Source organism: Oenanthe melanoleuca, chromosome 28 (genome assembly GCF_029582105.1).
Source record: "Oenanthe melanoleuca isolate GR-GAL-2019-014 chromosome 28, OMel1.0, whole genome shotgun sequence".
Taxonomy (NCBI): Eukaryota; Metazoa; Chordata; class Aves; order Passeriformes; family Muscicapidae; genus Oenanthe; species Oenanthe melanoleuca.
The window spans coordinates 3,359,856-3,380,005 of NC_079361.1; the positions used below are offsets into that span (position 1 = coordinate 3,359,856).

Consider the following 20,150-nt stretch of genomic DNA (forward strand, 5'->3'; position numbering starts at 1 on the left):
CTAGAAACCTTTGGAAGGAAGGCAGTGCTTCCCTCCTTGGCATACATGACATTCCTTGGCACCGTTTTCTCCTCGGGGTTTTGCTTTGGGCAGGTCTGGGCTCACCTGGCTGAGGGACCATGTTCTGTGGGAGCCCCCAAAACCTTCCAGGGACAGCACAGGGATGCCAGGGTGTCAGAGGGAGCTCCAGAGCAGGGTGCAGGGCAGGAGCAGAGCCAGTAGCCCAAACTGGGCACCCCCTGCCTTCCCTAACCCCCTTCTCTCTGTTCTCCCCACAGCATCCCCAGGCCTGGGCCAGCCTGCGTCCCCCTCCTCACCCCAGCTCTGCCTCTCTCCTGGGACTGGACTGTGCTTGCAATCCAAAAGGAAACCAGAGGAAACCAACCAAGGAGCCCCCCTTCCCTCCCTGCACCCCCTGCTCCGGCCAGCGCCAGGACACCGAGCTGCAGCGGCCGGACCTTCCCCGCCGGACACCTGGAATCTGAACTCTGCAGCTGCCAGGACGCTGCCCCCCTCCCCCCAATCACTCTTTGCCAATCAAGACACTGATTCTGTTTTCAATTTTGCGATGGGAAGGGTGGGATGGGGGGTCAGGGGGGATGGGACCTTCCCCCTCCCCCCTGCCGGGCCCCCCCGGCCATGTAGAGTCGTGCAAAGCCATTGCCGTGCACTTTATGTTTTAGACTACTGTTATATATTATATATTTTCCTCTTCTTCTTTTTTTTTTTTTTTTTTTTTTTTTTTTTTTTTTTTTTTTTTTTTGGGTTTTGTTTATATTTGCGGTATATTTAGAGATTCCTACACATCGTGATGTGTTAAAATAAACCAGATGAGGAAAAAAAAAAAAAAAAACAAAACAGGTATTAAGACAAAGCAGAACTCTATTACACCTGCATGCTGCACGGGGGCTCGGAGGGGCTCGGAAGGGAACAGGGCCCAGGAAGGGCTCAGAGCTTGGGAAGAATCTGGGCTCTGAAGGGATCGGGGCACTGGCAGCCAACTTGGCTTTTTTTGGCTTTTTTTTTTTTTTCTTTTTTTCCCCTTTTTCTTTTCTTTTTTTTTTTTTTTCCTTTTTTAAAGAAAAATAAAGTGAAAACAGCAGGTGGGTTTCATGTGCTTCCTCCTGCAGCTGGCAGGGTCGGGGATACGACCAGCCCCTCCTCTTCCTTTTCCTTTCGGAGGTTTGTCCCCTGGGCAAACCCTACACTTGTGGGGCAATGCCAGGCCCAGACCCCCCACTCCACAGCAGGCACCGTCCCGGGGGGGCAGAAGGTAAGAAAAGAGCTCAGAGACATCACAGTTAGTTGGTTTTGGTTTTTCTTCTTTGTTTATAGACTTAAAAACGCAGAGGTGATGGAGGGAGGGCTTTGGGCAGAGCCTGCGCAGAGGGAAGGGGCAACCCGGCCTCTACTCGCATGCAATGGGGGTTTGGGGGGGCCCTGCCTGTTCCCCCCCCGGCTGCCGAGTCCCAGGTGCCACAGCCACGGCTGGGCTGGGGCAGTTTCTTTTATTTTTTTTTCTCTTTTTCACCCATCCTTTGAAACACAAATAAAAACCCAATAAAAAGCGAACACCCCACCCCCGCCCCCCGCGGAGCAGCAGCCGCCTCTGTAAAAATCAATAAATATCCTTGAGCTCCGGGGGTGGTGGGGGGCTCTGGGGACCACCCACAGCCCACGCTGGGGATGCCCCGCTCTGCTCCCACCCTGAACCCTGGGCCGGGGGGCAGCACCAGGGGCACGCACCGGGCAGCCCCCACCCCTCCGGGGGGCATTTTTGGGGTCCCCGGGGCCGATCCTGCCCCCCCAGCCCTTAGGCTGCCACTCTGGGGCTCCCCAGGAGGTGCTTAAGCCCCTCAAGAATCCCCCCTGGCCCAGGCCTCCTGCTTCCAGTTTAGATCCCAGGCTCCCTGCAGATCTTTGGGGGGAGGTTTGGCATTGAGGAGGTGACTCCCCCCTCCCCAAATTACCCCCTGGCCAGGGTGGCACCGCAGCATCCCCCGGAGCGGGGACACCCAGCTCCGGCCCCTTCCTGGCGGGGACATTCCCGGCCGGACGAGAGGCTTATTGCTTGTAAAACCACGGAGAGAGGGGAGGGCGGAGGTGCCACGGGGGCTCAGCGGGGTGGGGGCTTCAGCAAAGTCCCTCAGCGCTGACCCCCGGCCAAAGCTCGGCTTCTCCTCCGCGCCCCGACCCTCGGGGCTCCCCCAGCCCGGGCCCTCGCTCCCGGGAGCCGGGGGGCTCGGCCACCCCACGCTACCGGACCCCCCCCGTTGTGGGGGTACAGTCAGGGGCCCCCACGTGCCCTCCTGGTCTGGGTCGGGACCCCCTTCCCGCACCGGGCACCCCGCGCCGGCAGCAGGAGGGGATGGAGCCCCGAACCCTGGTGGGGGCCGAGCCCCCCTGTGCCGGGGTCTCTCCCCGTCACACCGGCCCTAGACCGTGCCGTGGTCGGGGGGGGCATCACTGGCCGCCACGGCCACCGCGCACTCGGGGGTCTCTCTCTCCGCCGCTTTCCTCAGGTGCCCATAGAGCCGCTCCTCCAGCCCGCCGGCGATCTTGTCCATCAGCTCCGAGCCGGAGCCCAGCCCCAAGCACCTCCCGGGGCCGGGGCAGTCATCGTCCTCAGGGGGCTCGGAGCCAGCCCTGGGCTCGGGAGCTGCCTCTCCGGGCTCCTCCACGATCACCTGGATCTCGGGGTCGGGCAGCGCCGGGGCAGGCGGGACCCCCTCGGCCGCCTCGGCCGCCTCCTCGTCGCCGGCGCTGACGATGCGGGGCAGGGGGCTGTGGAACCGGGAGTCCAGCGGGTAGTTGGCGCTGTCGCCGCGGCGCAGGGGCGTCCGGTGCCGCTCCAGCGCCGGGTACCGCACGCCGGGGTCGCTGAACTGCTTCGTGTGCTGCCACTGCTTGCGCAGGTGGGTGCGGGAGCGGTGCTTGCCCCGCAGCGGGGACTCGTCGAACTGGGGGTCGTGGCGCACGAAGGCGTTGAACAGCGCGTCCGTCTTCTCGTCGATGCTGTAGTCCCGCCGGGGCAGCCCCTCCCGCCCCGGGAACATCTGCCCGTACGGGGACCAGGCCAGGGGGCTGTGGGGACGGAGGTGTCCCCCACCCGCTGCGCCCAGGGTCGTGCTCCCCCCCTCCTCCTCGTCCTCATCTTCATCCTCCTCCTCCGGCTCCCGGCCCTCGAAGCTCTCGAAGATGGTTCCTTTCCGTCCGGCGCTGGTGAAGCAAATGCGCTTCTCGGAGGCCGTCTGGTCCTTGGGGGGACCCTCCTCGCCCCCCCGGCTGGGCGCCTCGATGGAGGCGTAGCCACTGTCCATCTGCAGCAGCTTGCGTGTGCCGGACTCCGACTCCTCCGCCTTGGGCCGACCCCAGAACTTCTCCTCGGGGCCTTCAGCCTCGTCCAGGGAAGGGGAGGGGCAGGGGGGCACGCCGCTGGCGGAGGAGACGCTGTCGCCGCCGTCGCTGCGCACCGAGTCCTGGTCGTTGCTGCGCTCGGAGGCCGCGTACAGCTCCAGCGAGGCGCGCAGGCTCCAGATGTCGTGGTAGGCGCTGGGCTGCTCGGGCACGCCGGGCTCGCCGGGGCTGCCCGCGCCCCCCTCGCCTGGCTCTAGCCTGCGGGCAGCACCCCGGTGTCACGTCAGGGAGCGGCCAGAGCCCGCGGGCAGCGCGCTGGGATGTGCAGCCTGGCCGCTGCGGGTCCACAGCAGTGCCATGGTGCCACCCGCTCCTCCATGCTGTCCCCACCACCGTGCCCATGCCCCAAGCCAACCTCCCCATCGCCAGACCCTTCGTCCCAGACCCGGTTGCCCCACCAGAGGCGCAGAGGTGGGAGCCCCCCATGCCCAGGGCAGCGCGGGGTCCCTCGGTGCCGTCCCGGTGCCCGGCTCACCCATCCCCGTCCCCTCTTATCTACTGAAAAATACCTGCCGAGAGAGGGTGGGGGGCTGGCGGGGGAGGGCAGGAAGGGGCCCCCCGCGGGGTGGAAGGACACGTCGTCCGTGTGGGCAATGTACTGGATGATGTCGGTCTGGTGGGGGTCCCGGTCCTCCTGGTCCATGCTCTCGCTGGCCGCCCGCTGCCTCTGGAACTGCCGACGCTTGGGGGACCCTGGGGGGCGCAGGGCAGGGCTGGGGGAACAAACCCAACGGGCACCCCCAGCCCCCCACCCACACATGTCCAGCACCCTGCGCGGCCCCGCGGGGCCCCTCGCTGACCCCCCCACCTCTGGTGTCCAGGCTGGACGCCCGCTGGGTGCTCTCCAGCTTCCACTTCTTGATCCTGAAGTAGGGGCTGGCCCCGTCCAGGCTGGCGTGGCGACGCAGGCGGGTGAAGAACTGCAGGACGGTGCCCTGGGGGGGGGTCGGGGGGGGCTCCCCGGGGCCGGCACTGCCCGTCCCAGCCGCCTTCCCACTCCTGGGTGCTGCTGTGAACTGGGGGTCCGGGGGGGCCGTGAGTGCTCGCTCGGACCCAAGCATGCCCCCCCAGCCCCCCCGCATCCCTCTCGGCTCCTTTGTCCGCTCAGCAGAGCCGGGCTGCAGCAGATGCACAAAAGTCCCCCGGGGCAGGGACGAGGCGGGGGGGCAGAGCCTGTTTCTAGCTGGATGCCCGCATCTCTCCCTGAGCCCTGGCACGGAGCAGGGGGGCTGGGATGGGATCTGGGCGAGGAGGGAGGAAGCAGGACAGGACCCTTGGGGCTGTGCAGGCTGGGAGCCCCTTCCCCGGCCCAGTCCCTGCCCCTGCACTCACCGAGGGCCCCTCCCCGGAGTCGGAGGAGGCAGACGGGCTGGCCTCTGTGAAGCTGGTGTCCACCGTGGAGTTGTAGGTGTCCCCGGGCAGGGCAGAGCTGGGGCCCACGGCATGGCTGGGGAGCACTGGCCGGGGCAGGGCCCCCGCGGGGGGCTGCAAGGCAGAGCACGCTCAGGGGGTCTGCACAAGGGTGGGGACCAGGAGGGGCCCCTACACCCCAGGACCTCCTGTCTCTACTTCCAGCAATGCCCTCAACTCCGGCCCTGGGCCCAGCGGTGCCTCCCTGCGGTGCTGCAGGATGTCCCACCTGCCCCTCGGGCGCTGGGGGCTCACCTGGAAGATGGCGAGACCAGGCTTGGGCGGGGGCAGGCGGGGGGTCATGGCCAGGCTGTTCTCGCTGGACTCGCACTCGTGGATGGTGACGATCTTGAGGGCAGGAGGCGGGAGGTGCAGGTGGGTCAGGCGGGCGTTCTTCAGGTGGTGGAAGTCCCCCTCTGTCAGTGTGTACCTGTGGGACAGCTGGGTCAGGAGCGGCAGCCCCAACCCCCTTCCCCCCGCTCAGCCCAGAGCTTCACCTCCTCCCCTTCTCCTGGGTCTTCTTGCCCTGTTCAAAGAGCGCTGCCTCGTTGAAGGAGACGCGCCGGGCAGTGGAGGAGCTGGAGGACAGGAAGCGCTCGCTCTCCGCATCCCGGTAGCTGGAGGACGACAGGCACTCGGGGTCCTCTGCTTTGCCGGTGATATCTGCAGAGAAGGGGGTCAGCAACCAGCTCCCCCCACCGTGGTGCGCCCCAGCTTCCCCAGCTGAGGCTTGGCAAACTTGATGCACTCATGGCCTCAATGCCAGCCCGGAATTCCCTGCTCCCGGCAGCCAGTCCCGCTCCACAGCCAGGGATGGACAACGGAGGGCACAGGGGGTGTGTGGTGGTCACTGCAGCGGGGCCGGGGGCTGCACCTTGGCAGGGGAGGGCCCAGGATCTGCCCCAACCCCTCCCTGGAACCTGGGATGCAGCTGGGGGTGGGTCAGCGCAGCACTCGGGTCACTCACCCTGCGCCTGCTGCGAGTCATCCAGGTAAGTGGTGTTGGTTTTCTCGGGGTCATCGCTGGCTCTGCGGGGGGAGCAGGGTCAGAGGCGCCCCCCGACCCTCCTCGCGGTGCCACACACCCCGGGCACAGCGACGTCACCCCTTGCCCACCTGGAGTGCCGGCGGTCGGCCTCGCAGCAGCGGCGGCAGATGATCAGGATGCCCGAGAGCAGGACCAGAGTGCCCCCGATGAAGATGGAGAGCAGGGCGAGGAGCAGCACGTACCCATCCTGAGGGGACACCTCGCCGGGCACCGCCTGCCCGGGGCCGAGGAGCTGAGCCGCGGGGACGCGCTGGGGGAGACCCTGGCCCACCCCAAACCTGCCCCCGCCGCGCTGACGCCAGCGCTGCTCCCCAGAGCCGCCGCGCCCCCCCACCCCCCGCCGCCCCCGGGCCCTGCCTGCACCAAGGCAACGGCAGCCGGGGGGGCTGAGCCGCCCGCAGCCCCCGCGCCGAGCAGGAGAGGGAAAGGGGTTGGGGATGGGGACAGCGACAGGACCCCCAACCCTGCCCCCCGCGGGGGTCGGTGCTGGTTCCCCTGCCCGGGGGAGAGAGGCTGATCCGGCAGCAGCCCCCAGGCCCCTGGACCCCCAGCGCCCAGAGCATCCCAGGGCACTGAGAGCTGTCACCCAGCACTGGCAGAGCAGGGGGTGACAGCGGGGCTGCTGCCGTCCCCAGCCGAGCGGAGACCGCAAACCCCACGGCAGCCACGAGAACCCCACGGCTCCCAACATGCATCCCCCTCCCGCGGGACCCCGAGGCTGGCGGCGTGGGGAGGGGCGGCAGAGACAGGCAGGACTCACCGTGGCGCTCTCGGTCGCGTTGTCCCAGGGTGTTGGGTCATCGCTCATGGTCTGTCCCGGCCCGAGCGTGTCCTGGGGCGGGGGGAGACAGAGGGAGGCACCGGCCGGGACGGCGGGGCCGGGCCGGGGGGAGCGGCGGCGGCGGCTCCTGCCCGGCCCCTGCCCGGCACCGCGGTGCGGAGCTGCCGGGAGGGACCGGGAGGGAGGGACCGGGATGGAGAGATGGAGGGAGGGACCGGGATGGAGGGATGAAGGGAGGGTGTGCTCAGGGGAAGGATGAAGGGATGGAGGGTGTGGTCAGGAGCGAAGCAGGGATGGACGGATGGAGGGATGGAGAGGAGGGGGCAGAACCGCCGCCCCTCCCCAGGGAGCCCCTCACCCCCGCCGGGCACAGCCGCCCCCCGCGGCCAGCCCCAAGACTCGCGTGGGCACAGCCCCCACGGTCCCCACACGCGGCTGGGGCCGGAGCCCCCAAACGGTGGCTGGTGCTGGTGGCCAGAGCCGGCCCGGAGGATGAAGTCCCTGCTCCGGGTCCGGGGTGACACCGCGCTGCCGTCCCCGGGGGCCGAACGCAGCCCCAGCCCCGCCGCCGGGGGACCCCCCTGCCCGCGGAAGCTCGGGGGGAGCCGCGCCGGGGGCTCCCGGCAGGGACGGGGGGCAGGTGGCCGCCCCGCAGCTCGTGGCGTGGGTGTCGCCGGAGCACGACGGGTGACGCTCGTGAGTCATCCCGAGAGCGGCTCCGTCACCGGGCTGTCCGCGCGGGGGGGACACCGGGGGGGCCGGGCCGGGCTCCGGAGCGCCCAGAGCCGCCGGGGCAGGGGTCCCACTCCCCTCCGCGCTGCCGGCCCTGCGGCCTTTGGGGACCCGGCGGGGACCTCGTCGCCCTCCCGCTTATCCGGCCCTTCCCGGGGGCTGCCGAGCTCCAGCTCCCGTGTGTCCCCTCCGTGTGTCCCCTCCGTGTGTCCCCAGGCTGCTGAAGGGGCTGAGCCTGAGCTGGGTGGGTGATGCTGTGTCGGGGACCCCCGGAGCGGGCAGGGGTGGGCACTTGGAAGCCGCTCAAAATTAGGTCAGTGAAAAATGTGAATGGAGCCCGTGAAGGGGTGGGGACTGTCACTCGTGGGGACAGCGCAGGGGTGGCCGTGTCGCAGCTGAGGGACGGTGGTGGCTGAGGGCAGCACTGTCACAGGTCGGGGTACCAACCCCTTGGAAGGACATTGGGGTGTTGGGGGCATCCTGAGGAGGAGAACCCGCTGCCCACACCGGCCCTCGGGCATCTCCAAGCTGGTGGGATGCAGCACGAGATGAGGAGACCAATCCTGCGACCCCCAAGAAAGGGTAAGGGGGTGTGGGCGGCCCCGCTTCCGACCACATGGGGGGACTCCGGGCGAGGGGATGGGGCGCCCCACGGGCGGGATCCCTGTGGGGCACCCTCAGGCCCGAGCCGGGGGGAGCGGGGGGCCGGGGGGAGCAGGAAGAATGTCCCTCCTGTTCCCCATCATGGAGGAATCCCGTCTCCATGGCGACCCGACAGGAACAGGACGGCCATTGTCTGGAGGAGGGGGCCGGTCCCCGGGCTGTCCCCCCCGAGGGGGACACGGGGCGGGACCCTGGGTCGCCGCCAGTGCCCGGGGCGGGGGCTCGGGGGACCCCGCTGGTGCCGCGCCTCCGCACGTGGGAAGGGGTGCGGGGGGCGGGCCGGGGCTGCGCCCCACGCGTGTGTGAGATCCACGGGGTCCGGCTGGACCGCGGCTGGGCTGGGGGCGTGGGGGGGACCCGCTCTGGCCCCTGTGACTGCAGCCCCGCGCCCGGTGACGGGGATGCAGTCAGGGATGTGGGGCGGGGATGGGATGGAGGCAGGGATGCGGGATGCAGGCAGGGATGCGGGATGCAGGCAGGAATGTGGGGCAGGGATGGAGACACGGGTGTAGGATGCGCGATGAGGGATGCGGGCAGGGATGTGGGTCACGGATAAGGGATGCAGGCAGAGCTGATGACAGGGCTGGTGACAGCGAGGCAGGAGCCACCGGGACCTCCACGCGCGGCAGGGCGTGATGGTCTCCCCTCGGCCGGGCCGGCTCCCTGTGTCGCGATAGGGGCTGTCGCGAGGCGGCGGAGCCAGACACTCACCTACAACCGAGACCGGGGCTCCATCGCCGCCGCTGCGCTCGGTGCGGCGGGGCGGCCCCGGGATTTATGAATGAACCGGAGCCGCCCCCGCGCGGCGCGGGCGTCACGTGGGGACAGGGGCTGCCCCAGCCCCAGCCCTGCCTGCACCAGCCCTGCCTGTCCCGCCCGGACCCCCTGCTCCCCTGCCTGCCCCACAGTCCTGCCCCTAACTCCTGCCTTCGCTCTCCCCGTGCCCCTGCCTGCACCTCTGCCTGTACCTCTGTTTTTATTCCTGTCTGCCCAGCCCTGACTGCACCTGTCTGCCCAGCCGTGACTACAGCGCTGCCTGCTCCAGCCCTGACTGCACTCCTGCTTGCATCCCTGCCTGCATCCCTGCCTGCACCAGCCCTGCCTCCATCCCTGCCCTCACACCTGCCTGCACCAGTCCTGCCTGCATCACCCTTACCTGCATCCCTGCCTGCACCAGTGCTTCTTGCATATCCCTGCCTGCATCCCTGTCTGCATCCCTGCCTGCTCCACCCCTGCCTGTGCCCCTGCCTGCATCCCTGTCTCACCTCCCTGTCTCCATCCCTGCCCCGCAGCCCCCGAGCCGCCGGGGCACGGCCGGACCGGGGGCCGGAGGTGCGGCGGTTCCCCGGTGCGGAGGCGGAGCGGAGCCCCCCCGCCCAGCGCCACGGCGCTCGGCAGCTCGGCGGGAGAGACTACAACTCCCATAAGGCCAGGCGGTGCGCCGTGACGCTTTTCCTGCGCGGGGCGGCGCGTGGGGCGCGCCGGGAGCTGTGGTCCTGTGCCGTCCCGGCCTGCACCGCGCCGCCGCCGCCGCCGCCATGGCCGCGATGTTCTGCGCCCGCCGCCTCCTCCGCCTCGCCCGTCCCGCGCTGCCGCCGCCCCCCGCCCGCGGCTATGCCGATCCCGCCGGCGGCCCCGTTGCCATGGCCTTCACCTTCGCCTCACCCACCCAGGTACGCCCGCCCCGGCCCCAGTCCCTGCGCCCCCGCATCCGCCCCGCCCGGTGTCTGTCCTGAGGGCCGGGGGCGGGCGGGACGCGGCCGGTGCTGCCGGCCCCGCGGGGCTGCCCGTTCCCGGGGGCTCTGCGCTTCCCGGGGCTGTCACAGCGCTGTCACCGGGCTGACCTTGGCCCTGACCTCGGGCCTTGCCCGCCTGCCCCAGCCGCTCGCTCCCCGTCGCGGGTGCCGGGCCGTGCCTGAGGCCGGTCCAGCGCTCCCGGCCCCGCTGTGCCCGCCAGGCCCGCAGCGGGACACGGCCCGTCCGCCCCCAGCGGGGCCGCCGCTGGCCCCGGGGCAGGGCGGGCTGGCGCTGGCGACAGGGACAGCCCGGCAGCGTGGGCCGCGGCGGGGACGGCAGCTCAGGGCTCCCCACGCGCTTCCCAGGCTGTGCCGGCGCCTCTCGCCCACTCCCGACTCTGTGTCTCCATGTGCCGCCTCCCTGCCGTGCCCCTGGGAGCTGGGAACGCTTCCCCGCTGCCTCTGCCAGGAGCTCTGCTCTGGAGCTCCCACCCTGTGCAGGTGCAGCCTGTCCTGGGCACAGCTGGGCGTGCTGAACCTGCCAGGAGCTGGGAGCTGGGCTGCTCCCTCGGGACGGGCTCTTCCCTGGGCTCTCCATGCCTCCATCCATGGTGACTTTGCCCCTTTGCCCTCTTCATCCAGGTGTTTTATGACGGTGCCAATGTGAAGCAGGTGGATGTGCCCACGCTGACCGGCTCCTTTGGCATCCTGGCATCCCACGTCCCCACGCTGCAGGTGCTGCGGCCGGGCGTTGTCACAGTCCACGCCGAGGATGGCACGGCCACCAAGTACTTTGGTGAGCGAGGCAGGAGGAGTTGGGGAGGAAAGGTGTGCGTGGGGATGGTGTTCTTGGCACTTTCACAAGGCTCTGCCCATCCAGGTGTGGCCTGGTGCACTTCCAGGGATTTCAGCTTTCCCAGCCTGCTGGAAGCTGCTCTGGGTGCCATGGGCTGGGTCAGGTCTTGGTTCTGCCCAGGCTCTGTAGGAGCAGCTGCTGCTGCTCCAGCTTGCTTTGGGGTGGCAGCTGAATCCCTGAATGCTGGAAATGTGACAGGAGGGGGCTGAGGGTTTGTTTTGGGAAAGGATGGTGGGGATGCCAGGGCTGAGCCACTCTGGCAGCCCTGGCTGACCCAGCCCACGTTGTGCCTCGCAGTGAGCAGCGGCTCTGTCACTGTCCACGCCGACTCCTCGGTGCAGGTGCTGGCAGAGGAGGCAGTGACCATGGACATGCTGGACCTGGCTGTGAGTACCCAGAGATTTCACAGCCCTGGGCTCCCTCCCTGGTGGGGATTTGCCCCCGTTCTCTGCTCTGGGGTCCTTGTCTTTGGAGCTTCCTGTGCCCAGAACCCAGCGTTGTGCCTGCACCCCCACTACATTTTGGGATTAGAGGTTTGGGGCTTCTCTTTGGAGAGAGGGAGCTCTGCAGTCGTAAATCTCCGTACTGTTTCCCACTCCTTGGACAGACACTGACCTTGTCCTCACCTCCAGAACAGCTTTTCCCTGCTGATAAGGTGTCTGGGGCCAGCACAGCTGTGTCTGTAGCTCTGTGGGGCTCCCAAGTCAGTGGGTCCTTGGCATCCATATGAAGGACCAATGGCTGCAGGGGAGGGAGGGAGGGAAGGACAGTCTCCTCTCCTGCAGTGTCTCCCAATGACACACATTCTTTGTGCCCTCCTGTCCAGACTGCTAAATCCAACCTGGAGAAAGCTGTGTCAGAGATGGCAGCAGCGTCCGATGAAGCTGCTAAAGCAGAAGCTCAGATTAAAGTAGAAGCTAATGAAGCCCTGGTAAAGGCTCTGGAGTAAATCCAGGTGAGGTTCACCTGCTGAGAATCCAGACCTGCTCTATGGCCTGCTGGGGTGGGCAAGGGGATCTGCCTTGCATTTGGGGAGCAGTGACCACAGCTGTCCCTTGCCAGGGTCAGGCTTCAGCTCTGGGGGGCTCCTGGGGGTCCTCAGCTCAGAGCCAACCTGGGGCTGGGCTGTAGCACTCTGGGGTCCAACCCTGACACTCTGGGGTCCAGCCCAGCTGTGACACTGGAGTTCAGCCCTGACAAGGGTAGTGCTGGGACAGACTGGGAGCTGTGGTTACTGCTGGGGCCTCGCTGGCCCTACTGGGACTGGCCATACCTGGGGTCAACTCAGGGGCAGAGGGGAGATGCTGGGCCCCACAGGGAGAGCAGCATGTGATCTCTGCCCCATGTGCTCCCACTAAAGACAAACAGCTTCAGCCTCAGGGGAGGTGAGGCCAGGCTCTTACCTTGTGGCCTCTTTTTGCTCTGCCCTGCACAGACTGTGCCTTATCCCTTCCCTTCCCACGTGCTGGCAGCTGGGAACTGCAGCAGCGTGTGCTGTGCAGGGCTGTGAGTCACTGACAGCCTCCAAAGGCTCAGCCCCTGATCTCTGGTCCGGGTGCTCTTTGGTCCTAGAGAGCTGGTGGCTCATGTTTATTCTCAGCAGTTGAGCAGCTAGAGTGGGGCCAAGCCTTGGGCTTGGGATCCTTGGCCCAGCCGAGCCCACCCCATGCTAACCCAACTCCACTTTGTGTTTTGCAGGAATCCCACAGTGGATGCAGAACTCCCAGCCTGTCCCTGTTCTGCTCCCCAGGATGTACAGATGGAACGGGACAAATGGAGGTGGAGAAATGGTTCTGATCAATTAAAAGGAAATGTGACCCCCTCTTGTGGCACCTTGCCTTCTTCCCAGGCAGCAATTGCAGCTGGAGCCAGGAGCAATTCCCAGCTCCTGCCCCAAGGCAGAGTCACCCTGGGAATGGGTCACCAGCACTGCCCTGGGGTTTGGCTGGGCATGCCCAGGGAACACTCACCCCTGGGAGGTTTATAATCCCCTCCCTGTGCTCCAGCCACCTCCATCTCCAGTAACCACTTGGACAGCAGGATTTCAGCAGCACAGGAGGAGCACAGCTCTGTTCCAGAGCTGTCCTGTGCCAGCTCCCTGCCCCAGCACTGGCTCTTCCTCAGCCTCCTGGCTACAGCCTGCAGGAATCCACGCTGGCACAGCACCGTGCTTCCCACAGCTGGACAGCAGCTGCTGGGCTCTGCCCCACCCTGCTGCTGCCAGTGGCACTTCCCCTGCTCCTGCAGATGGGCTTGGTGTGGAGAGGGAAGCAGATGCTGTGCATGGTGGGAATCTTTCCTGCTTCTGTTCATTCTGAGGATGGCTGGAGCTGCTCTGCTGAGCTTGGTCCTTGCTGGGTGCACCCCTCTCTGAGAACACCTGGGGTTCCTCAGGGCTCCTCACAGCCCAGGGAAGCAGGAAGGGCTCTCTGGGAAGGGGCAGGTCTGGGCGAGGGACGGCTCTGCCTGTGCCAGGCACCCGGGCTGTGTGTCCTGCAGCACCAGCTGCTGCCGGGCCCCTCGCTCCGTGCCACCCTCCTACGCCTTCCCAGAGGGATTTCGGGTTTCCACTGCTGTGCAGAGCTTCCATCCCTTCCTCTGCGTGGCTCTAATCCCCTTTTCCCTGCAGTGTTCCAGCCGGGGAAGGTGCGTTGGCTGCCTGTGAGGTCAGCGCTGGCCTCCCGCGGGCCCCGCGCGGCTCCCGGAGCAGGGCACGGCTATTTTCAGCGCTGCCACCCAGGATGTAATCTTGGCTGCCTCCTCTTCTCACCGCCACCTCCTCCCCCTCCTCTCGCTCACTCTGTCTTTCTCTCCCCCCCCTTCACAAGTGATCAAAAATAGAGCCCGTGGTGTTAAATTTCTCACTCTGTGGCTTATTAAAAGCCTCCGAGTGCCTGACGCGGAGCCTATTTGAAGCTCAGCCGACTTCCAGCTCCTGAGCTTGCTCCAGTGCCTTTTCCCCTTCCCCTCTCATTCCTTTTTTTTTTTTTTTTTTTTTTTTTTTTTTTTTTTTTTCCCTTAAAGGTCACACTTTGCACCGAGCATGAGCAAAGCTTCAGAGTCAGAGCTGTGCTAATTAAAACATCTTGGGAATTACTGGGGCCGGCCGGCTCCCTTCCCTCTCCCGCTGCCCCTCTGTGTCCCCAGCTGCTATTTCGGCTGCGTGAGCCTCCCCCGGCACACGCAGCCGCGCTGACGGAAGGTGGCTGCCTTGGGTTTTTCATCTAATGGAAGAGCGTTGGCGAGGCAGGGAAGCTGGGGAAACGGCCAGCTGCTATTTTTAGGATGGGAAAAAAGTGTCTCCGTCAGCGTCCTCTCACCAGCTCTTCCCACTGCCTCCCGCCAGCGCCGGGGGAGCTGGGGGGGGTGAGGGATCCGGTCCTGCCCCCCTCACAGGGTGCCCTTGGCCCGGTGCTCCGCAGCCTGACGCCTGCTGGGACTTGTAGGCTGTGTTTGGGGGAGCAGTGAGGGACCCTTCCATGGCCAGAGACCCTGGGGATGGGGCCTCATGGATGTGAGGACAAGGTTTTGTCCTGAGCCAGGATGGGAGCAGCAGTGGGCAGGGATTGTAGGGTGCCTGGCTGGTGGCCTCATAGCCCTGCTCACCCTGAGCTGCACTTTTGGGGGTGCAGGACCTGTGTGCGTGATTCCCTGTGTTCCTCCACACTCCCAGCCCAGCCTGCTCCCTGCAGCCTCGGCTCTGAGCCCCTCACCTCTGCCTCCAGCCCTTCCCCTCCCTGCTCGTTATCAGGCTCTGCAGAGTTCTCCTCCTCCCTCGGCTCCCACTGCCCATGCCAGAGCCACCATCAGTCACGTCCTGCTGCGTGCCATGAAAATGGCCTGACTCGGTGCAGGGGATGTGTGGCTGCAGCTGCTCCAGAGGCAAAGCCTTTCCTGCCCCCGGCTCCCTGTGCAGGTGCTGCAGGGATGAGTCCGGCAGGGAGGTGGGGGCAGCCCTGCTGTGGGTCATGATGTGATTCAGCAGGTGAACTCTCCCTCCTCTCCCCCCACCCCACATCCTCCCGGACTGTGACTCCAGTGTGGCACTTTCCTGTCCCTGGAGTGCTGGCCTTGGGGCACGGCAGCCTCCATCCGTGGTTTCTGCCTCTTTTTGGGGTGGTGGGTGCCGAGGTGCCCCTGCCTTTGGGTCCCTGCCGCTGCTGGGGCCATGCAGGACCGGGAGCATCGGCAGTGTGGTGGAGCCATTCCCGTGAGCCTGGGACCTGTTTGTCTCCGGCTTCGGGCTGGGGCGTGGTGGGTGTGAGAGGGGAAGGGCTGCCCGGAACGTGGTGCGAGAGGGGGGAGGGCTGGTGTTGCCCCCTCCCCTCCCCCCTTTCCACCCAGGGCTCTCGCCCATGACTCGCATCCTCTGCTGCCAGATGGAGGGTGGGGAGCGGGGCCGGGAGCGCTCGGAAAGTGAAGCATCACGGATTCTGCCGGCGGCGTCGCTTCTCCGGGGGATGATTTCCGAGACGGGCCGGGTCCTGCCAGGCCAAATCTCCCGGTGCTGGCGGCCCTCCCTGCGTTTGGCCGCGTGGCATTTCCCCGTCCCACCCAGTCCAGAATGCAGGCGAAAGGTTCCAGCTCTCTTCTCCCTGCAGGAAAAACAACCCCAAACCCCACCGCAGCCCCAGGAAGCCCCGCTCCCGCCGGGCTGACTCATCCGGCTGAGCCGCCCCTTTCCCTGCCCAAACCCTGGCGCGCTGGGGATCCTGCCTGCCCCAGCTGCTGCCCCGCACCATCGGTGCCCACCCTGCAGCATCAGGGTGGGGGTACAGAGGCTGCCCCCGCCCCTCGCACTGCCAGGGGATAGCAGGATGCGGCAGCAGCTCCCTCGTTGTGCCGGGCAGCTCCCTGCCTGTCCCCAAGGCTCCGCAGTGCCTGGGTGCAGACCTGGCCCCCTCCCACCCCCAAGCCCGCGGGTGCTGCCGCTGGCCCTGGCGTGGGAAGGTCAGCGGAGGCTCCACACGCTGCCAGCACAGCCCGGAGTGTCCTTGGGCCACGCCGCCCTTGGGCAGCTTGAAGGCCGAACCCTCACAGCTTCCTTAGGATGGAGGGGGGGCTGCTGTAATGATTAACCCGCCCGCGTTAATCGTTCCGGCCGGCAGCCTTTTTCCTCTGGGTTTCCAGCTCTGGAAAATGCTCCTTTTCCGACGCCCTCCCACGCACGTGGCCCCGCAGAGGGAGCATGGCACAGCTCAGGGAAAACCCTGTGGGGAGGAGCGGGACGGGTCTGGCACCGGGATCTGTCCTGGTGGGGCCCCTCGGTCCCGGTTCCGGGGGTGCTTTGCCTGCAGATGGCGGCGAAGCCGTCGGGAGCGTCGCCCCAGCGGCCTCACCCCCAAAATCTGGGCACAAGAGCGAGCGCCGGCGGGCGTTGAGGAGGGCGGGTGTTGCAGCCAGCACGACAGAGCTTGTCATGCTGCTCCCGGGCCAGCAGCCCCGGAGCGCCGCGCCGGCCACGCGGCAAACCTTGGCCCGGGGCGCGTTCTCCCGTGGGGAAACTGAGGCACGGATGGGGAAAGCCACTGGAAGGCGCTGGGGAGAGTGGGAACGGGACATGGGAATCTCAGACCGTGCTGCTGTGCTTGACGATTCCACCCCTGTGTCGGAGCCCCCCGGGAGCTGCCGGAGCCAGGCAGGGGCAGCGCGCTGCCCTGGGGGTCCCAGGTGCCTTGGCAGGGGCTCGGTGCCCCGTGGCCATGGGCACGGCCCTCGCTCAGGGCGGCCTTGGAGGCCACTCGGCTCTGCTGGAGGTGGCCCAAAGCCGTGGGGGGCCAGAGGGGGTGCGTGGCCCCGTGCGGGGGGTTCCAGCAAAGCCCCCTCCCACCGCCTCCCACCCGGGGCCGTGACCCGCGCGGGGCAGGGGGAGCCCGGGGAGGAAGCGGCTGCCGGCTGGGCTCAACGCCGGCTACAAAGGCGGCCCAGAGAGCCCAGCGGAATGAGGTGGCACCCGTCCAGGTTCCCACGGCGGCCCTGGTGCAGAAAATACACCCGGAGCTGGTGGCGGTTGCCACAGCGATGGGCTGGGTGCCACGCCGTGGAGGGGGGCACGACCCCGGACCCAGGTGTGCCGGCACGGGACCCCGGTGCAGGGCGGTGGGAGCTCCGTGGGGTGGTGGAGCCGGGCGCTGGCAGGGACCAAAGGCTCCTGCCCCGGCTCCCGCTGCCTCCGCCCGCCTTTGATGTGCCGGGACTTCGCCCTTGGTAAAGCTGGGAGGTTCCCAAGGAGTTCCCAGCTGGATCCTGGCATCCAGCACCCAAGTGCCCGGTGCGAGCCCCCCGCGAGCCCTGGGGCTCCATCCGCCGCTCGGTTCTTTTTGCCCCGCTGCAGCCGGGGGCTTGAAGCCCCCGCAAGCTCCTCAGTTCCTGGCGGGGCCGGGAGGAAGCGGCTGCATCTGGTCGCGGCGCTGGGGCTCTTCCTGGCGGGGCTGGCGCCGGGCTAGGGCGTGGGGTGGGGAGGGCAAGCCGGGGGGGGCCGGGGCCGCTGCCCTCCAGGATGCCCCGCATGCGGCAGGGAGGGGTCGGCAGCGCTTCCATCCCCACTCCCTCAAAGGCCACCCCTCCGCCGGGTATAAATAGCAGGATTGAGGCCTGGCGTGACTCTGGAGTCACTTCTGCCACCACCACCTTCGGTATCCCCCCCGCCCCGCGGGACCTCAATGGGGTCATTGTGCGCTGCGGACCCGCAGGGCACGTCCTGAGCAGCTGCTGAGCCTGACCCCGCTGCCTCCCCCACGCGTCGGGGGCAGGGATGGGTCGCGGGGGTGCCCCCGCAGGGTCCCACGCAGGGAGTGGGGCACGAACCCCCTGCTCGCCTTTTCCGCGGCAAGCGAGGCCGGGCGCGGGTGGGCGATGGCTTCGCACCGTCCCCGTCCCCACCTGGCCGTGCCGGCCCTGCCGTCCCCTCCCTGCCCGGGCAGCGCCGGCAGCTGCTGTGGGGTAATGACGGGGTGTGCCCGCCCGCCCCGGGCTGCGAGCGGCGCGGGAGGCTCCTGCCACCCAGCAAGACGGGGCCAGCCGGGCGCGGAGCTTTGCTGCCGCAGCCGGCGCGGCCACACCTGTGTGGGCTGAGCGGACCCCGCTCCCACCCGACACCTGCCCGGCCCAACCAGCTCCTGCGCGTCCCGGCCGCCCGCGGACAGGCCGCTGCAGGCAGGGCCCCCCGGGCCAGGCAGGTGCAGGAGGAGGGAGCACACGGAGAGCTGGGGGCGCGCAGGGGACCTGGAGGAGTCGGAGCTCCGCGTTCCCGGGAGCTCTGGGGACTGGAGGGGCTGTGAGCCCACTTGTGCCGACGGGATGTCCCCGTCCCTGCTGTCCCCTTCTCACTTCCCCACATTGTGTCCCCCGTCCGGCCCCATATCCTGTCTTGGCAGATGGGCCGCGGCCGCGACCCCGGCCGGCTGCAGCCCCAGGTACGGCACCCCAAAGGTGCAGGGTCCTGTGGGGGGGCTGCAAAGGAGCTCCCCAGCTCCTGCAAGCTCCTGGGGGGGTGGGCGTGGGAGAGGCAGCATCTCCTGTGGGCAGGAACCCTGTGACAGGGACAGATGTGAGGTGCTGCAGCCGCCTGCGGATGTGAGTGGGTGGGTTCTGGGCAGGGCTGCCTCCCGCGGGCCGGCACCGGCCCAGGTGGCCACGGGCTCTGATGGAGCTGGAGGCTCTTGGGGCAGCCCAAGGTTTAATGAGGGGCTGTCGGGCTCCCTCTGATCCTTCCGCCCATTATCTAATCGGAGCAGTGCATTTAAAGGCCACAGTGCAGGTGAGTCACTTCCCCAGCCGCTGCCTCAGTTTCCCCACAGGTCGGCTGCTGGGATGAGCTGAGCCCGGCTCCTCTCAGCGTGGCTCGGCGCTGGGGAATGCGGCACAGTGGGTCCGGCCCAGGGCTGGACTCCTCCCTCGGCTCTTTGTGGCACACCTGGACCCCGGGCACGGAACCTCCCTTGAGCCCCCAGCTGGGCATGGGACCCGCTCCAGGCGGAGAGCCCGGCGGTGCTGGGACACCCCAACAGCGGAGTGCCGGGCAGGGACACCCACACTCCACTCACAGCAGCCTCGTGGCCCACGCCGATGCCACACGGGGTCCAGCTCATTCCCTGTCAGGATTTCCTGCTGCCGTTCCCAGAACGGGCCGTGCACCCGTGGGGTGATCCCGCGCAGCCGGGAACGCATCAGCGCCGGTGCCAGGCACGGGCGAGGCAGCAGCACCAGCGATGCCCCGGTCGCCCCCCCCGGTGTCGGGAGGGCAGGGCCGGCGGCTCCATCACCGTAAACAGGAACTGCGGCCGCGGGGGAGCGCGGGGGGCCGGGAAGGGAGGGGGTGCCTGCGCCCATGGCCGGGGTGTGGAGCGTGGGTGTGGGAGCGTGGGTGGGGGTGCAGCACCCACCGGGGCCGAGCGGGAGTGTGTGCACACGAGGAGCTCGTGTGCCGGTGTCTGTGTGCGCGGTGAGCACGCGTGGCTGTGCACACGCGTGTGCCCCCTCGGGGGGAAGGGGTTGCACTTGTGTGTGAAGCGACAAGGCCAGGAGGAAGTGCCTCCTCCCGTCCCCATCCCGCCCGAGTCGGGGTTTCCTGGGGCACATCCTGCCCGCATGAATCTTGTTCCTCCTTCCCTGTTTTGGGGGTCAAGGGGTGCCAGCCTTGCAGGGGGGGGCAGGGATGGCATCGGGCCCACGCTAGGTCTGTGTGTGCCCCATCCCGTGCTGGGCTGAGGGGCTACCAGCCCTCCGCTGGCCCCCCAAGCGGGGGAGGGTGGAGAAGTGCCCGCGGCCCCGCGCTGGCACCGCGCTCCCCGCCCGGGTGAGGTTCCCGCATTCCTGGGGCGGCTCCAAGGGGAGCCGGGGGCAGGCGCGGGGCGGGAATGCCGCGGCGCTGAGTATGCGCCCGTGTGTCAGAGCGGGGACACCCGCCCCACGCCCCCCCTGCTCCCCTGGACACCGGCATCCCCTGCTGGCATCACCCCCGGCTCTGGGCACGGGCTCGGGATCCGTCCCACACGGTTCTGCCACCCTGTGAGCGAGCATTCCCAGGATTGGGGATGACGCCTCGCGGGGTGAGACCACGGTGAGATCAGAGGGCTGGAGTGCGATGGGATGGGTTGGGAAGGGATTGGATACTGTGGAATAGGGAGTTACTTTCCCTCGGGTTTACAAGGCTGGGTCACCCCAGGAACAAGGTTCCGTGTGCATCCACAGAGGCTCCCGAAATCCTGAGTCCTTCTCCTCCCCAAGGCTGGCAACTCGCTTAAGCATTTAAAATAATAATAATGATAATAACAACAATAATAACACCACCACCAACAGCTGAGCTGTCGGCTGACTCCTGGAGCTGGGATTTAAAACAAACCAAGAAATGCAGCAGCGTCTGGGAAACAGCCGCCGGCGCTGAGGGAGGGGTCGGGTGGGGGTCAGGGGGCACAGGAGATTTGGGGGATCAGGGCTCTGGTGCCTCTTGGCCACAGTGGGCAGGGGGTCTGTGCCCTGGGTGCCCCTTCTCACCCTGACAGTGTT

The 20,150-nt window shown here is 67.5% G+C and overlaps 3 protein-coding genes across 3 annotated transcripts in view; 2 read left to right on the forward strand and 1 right to left on the reverse strand.

Moving 5' to 3' along the window:
• Positions 1 to 1,632, forward strand: part of STK11 (serine/threonine kinase 11) — a 32,652-nt gene extending 31,020 nt beyond the window's left edge. The window contains exon 10 of the mRNA XM_056512434.1: positions 279 to 1,632. The gene's annotated coding sequence lies outside the window, so the exon portion shown is untranslated. The remainder of the gene's footprint in view (positions 1 to 278) is intronic.
• CBARP (CACN subunit beta associated regulatory protein) lies at positions 1,306 to 9,452 on the reverse strand. The gene is made up of 10 exons (XM_056512431.1): positions 8,763 to 9,452; positions 6,636 to 6,707; positions 5,944 to 6,089; positions 5,795 to 5,856; positions 5,325 to 5,490; positions 5,083 to 5,257; positions 4,750 to 4,902; positions 4,226 to 4,433; positions 3,927 to 4,110; positions 1,306 to 3,615 (listed from the first exon to the last, which is right to left on the reverse strand). Exons 2-10 carry the CDS (start codon positions 6,681 to 6,683, stop codon positions 2,436 to 2,438), a joined length of 2,322 nt encoding a protein of 773 aa, XP_056368406.1. The 5' UTR covers positions 6,684 to 6,707; positions 8,763 to 9,452; the 3' UTR covers positions 1,306 to 2,435.
• Positions 9,453 to 9,509: 57 nt separating this feature from the next.
• On the forward strand, positions 9,510 to 12,465 carry ATP5F1D (ATP synthase F1 subunit delta). Its single transcript, XM_056512439.1, has 5 exons — positions 9,510 to 9,724; positions 10,430 to 10,583; positions 10,941 to 11,029; positions 11,470 to 11,598; positions 12,342 to 12,465. Exons 1-4 carry the CDS (start codon positions 9,590 to 9,592, stop codon positions 11,590 to 11,592), a joined length of 501 nt encoding a protein of 166 aa, XP_056368414.1. The 5' UTR covers positions 9,510 to 9,589; the 3' UTR covers positions 11,593 to 11,598; positions 12,342 to 12,465.
• The last annotated feature ends 7,685 nt before the right edge of the window (positions 12,466 to 20,150 follow it).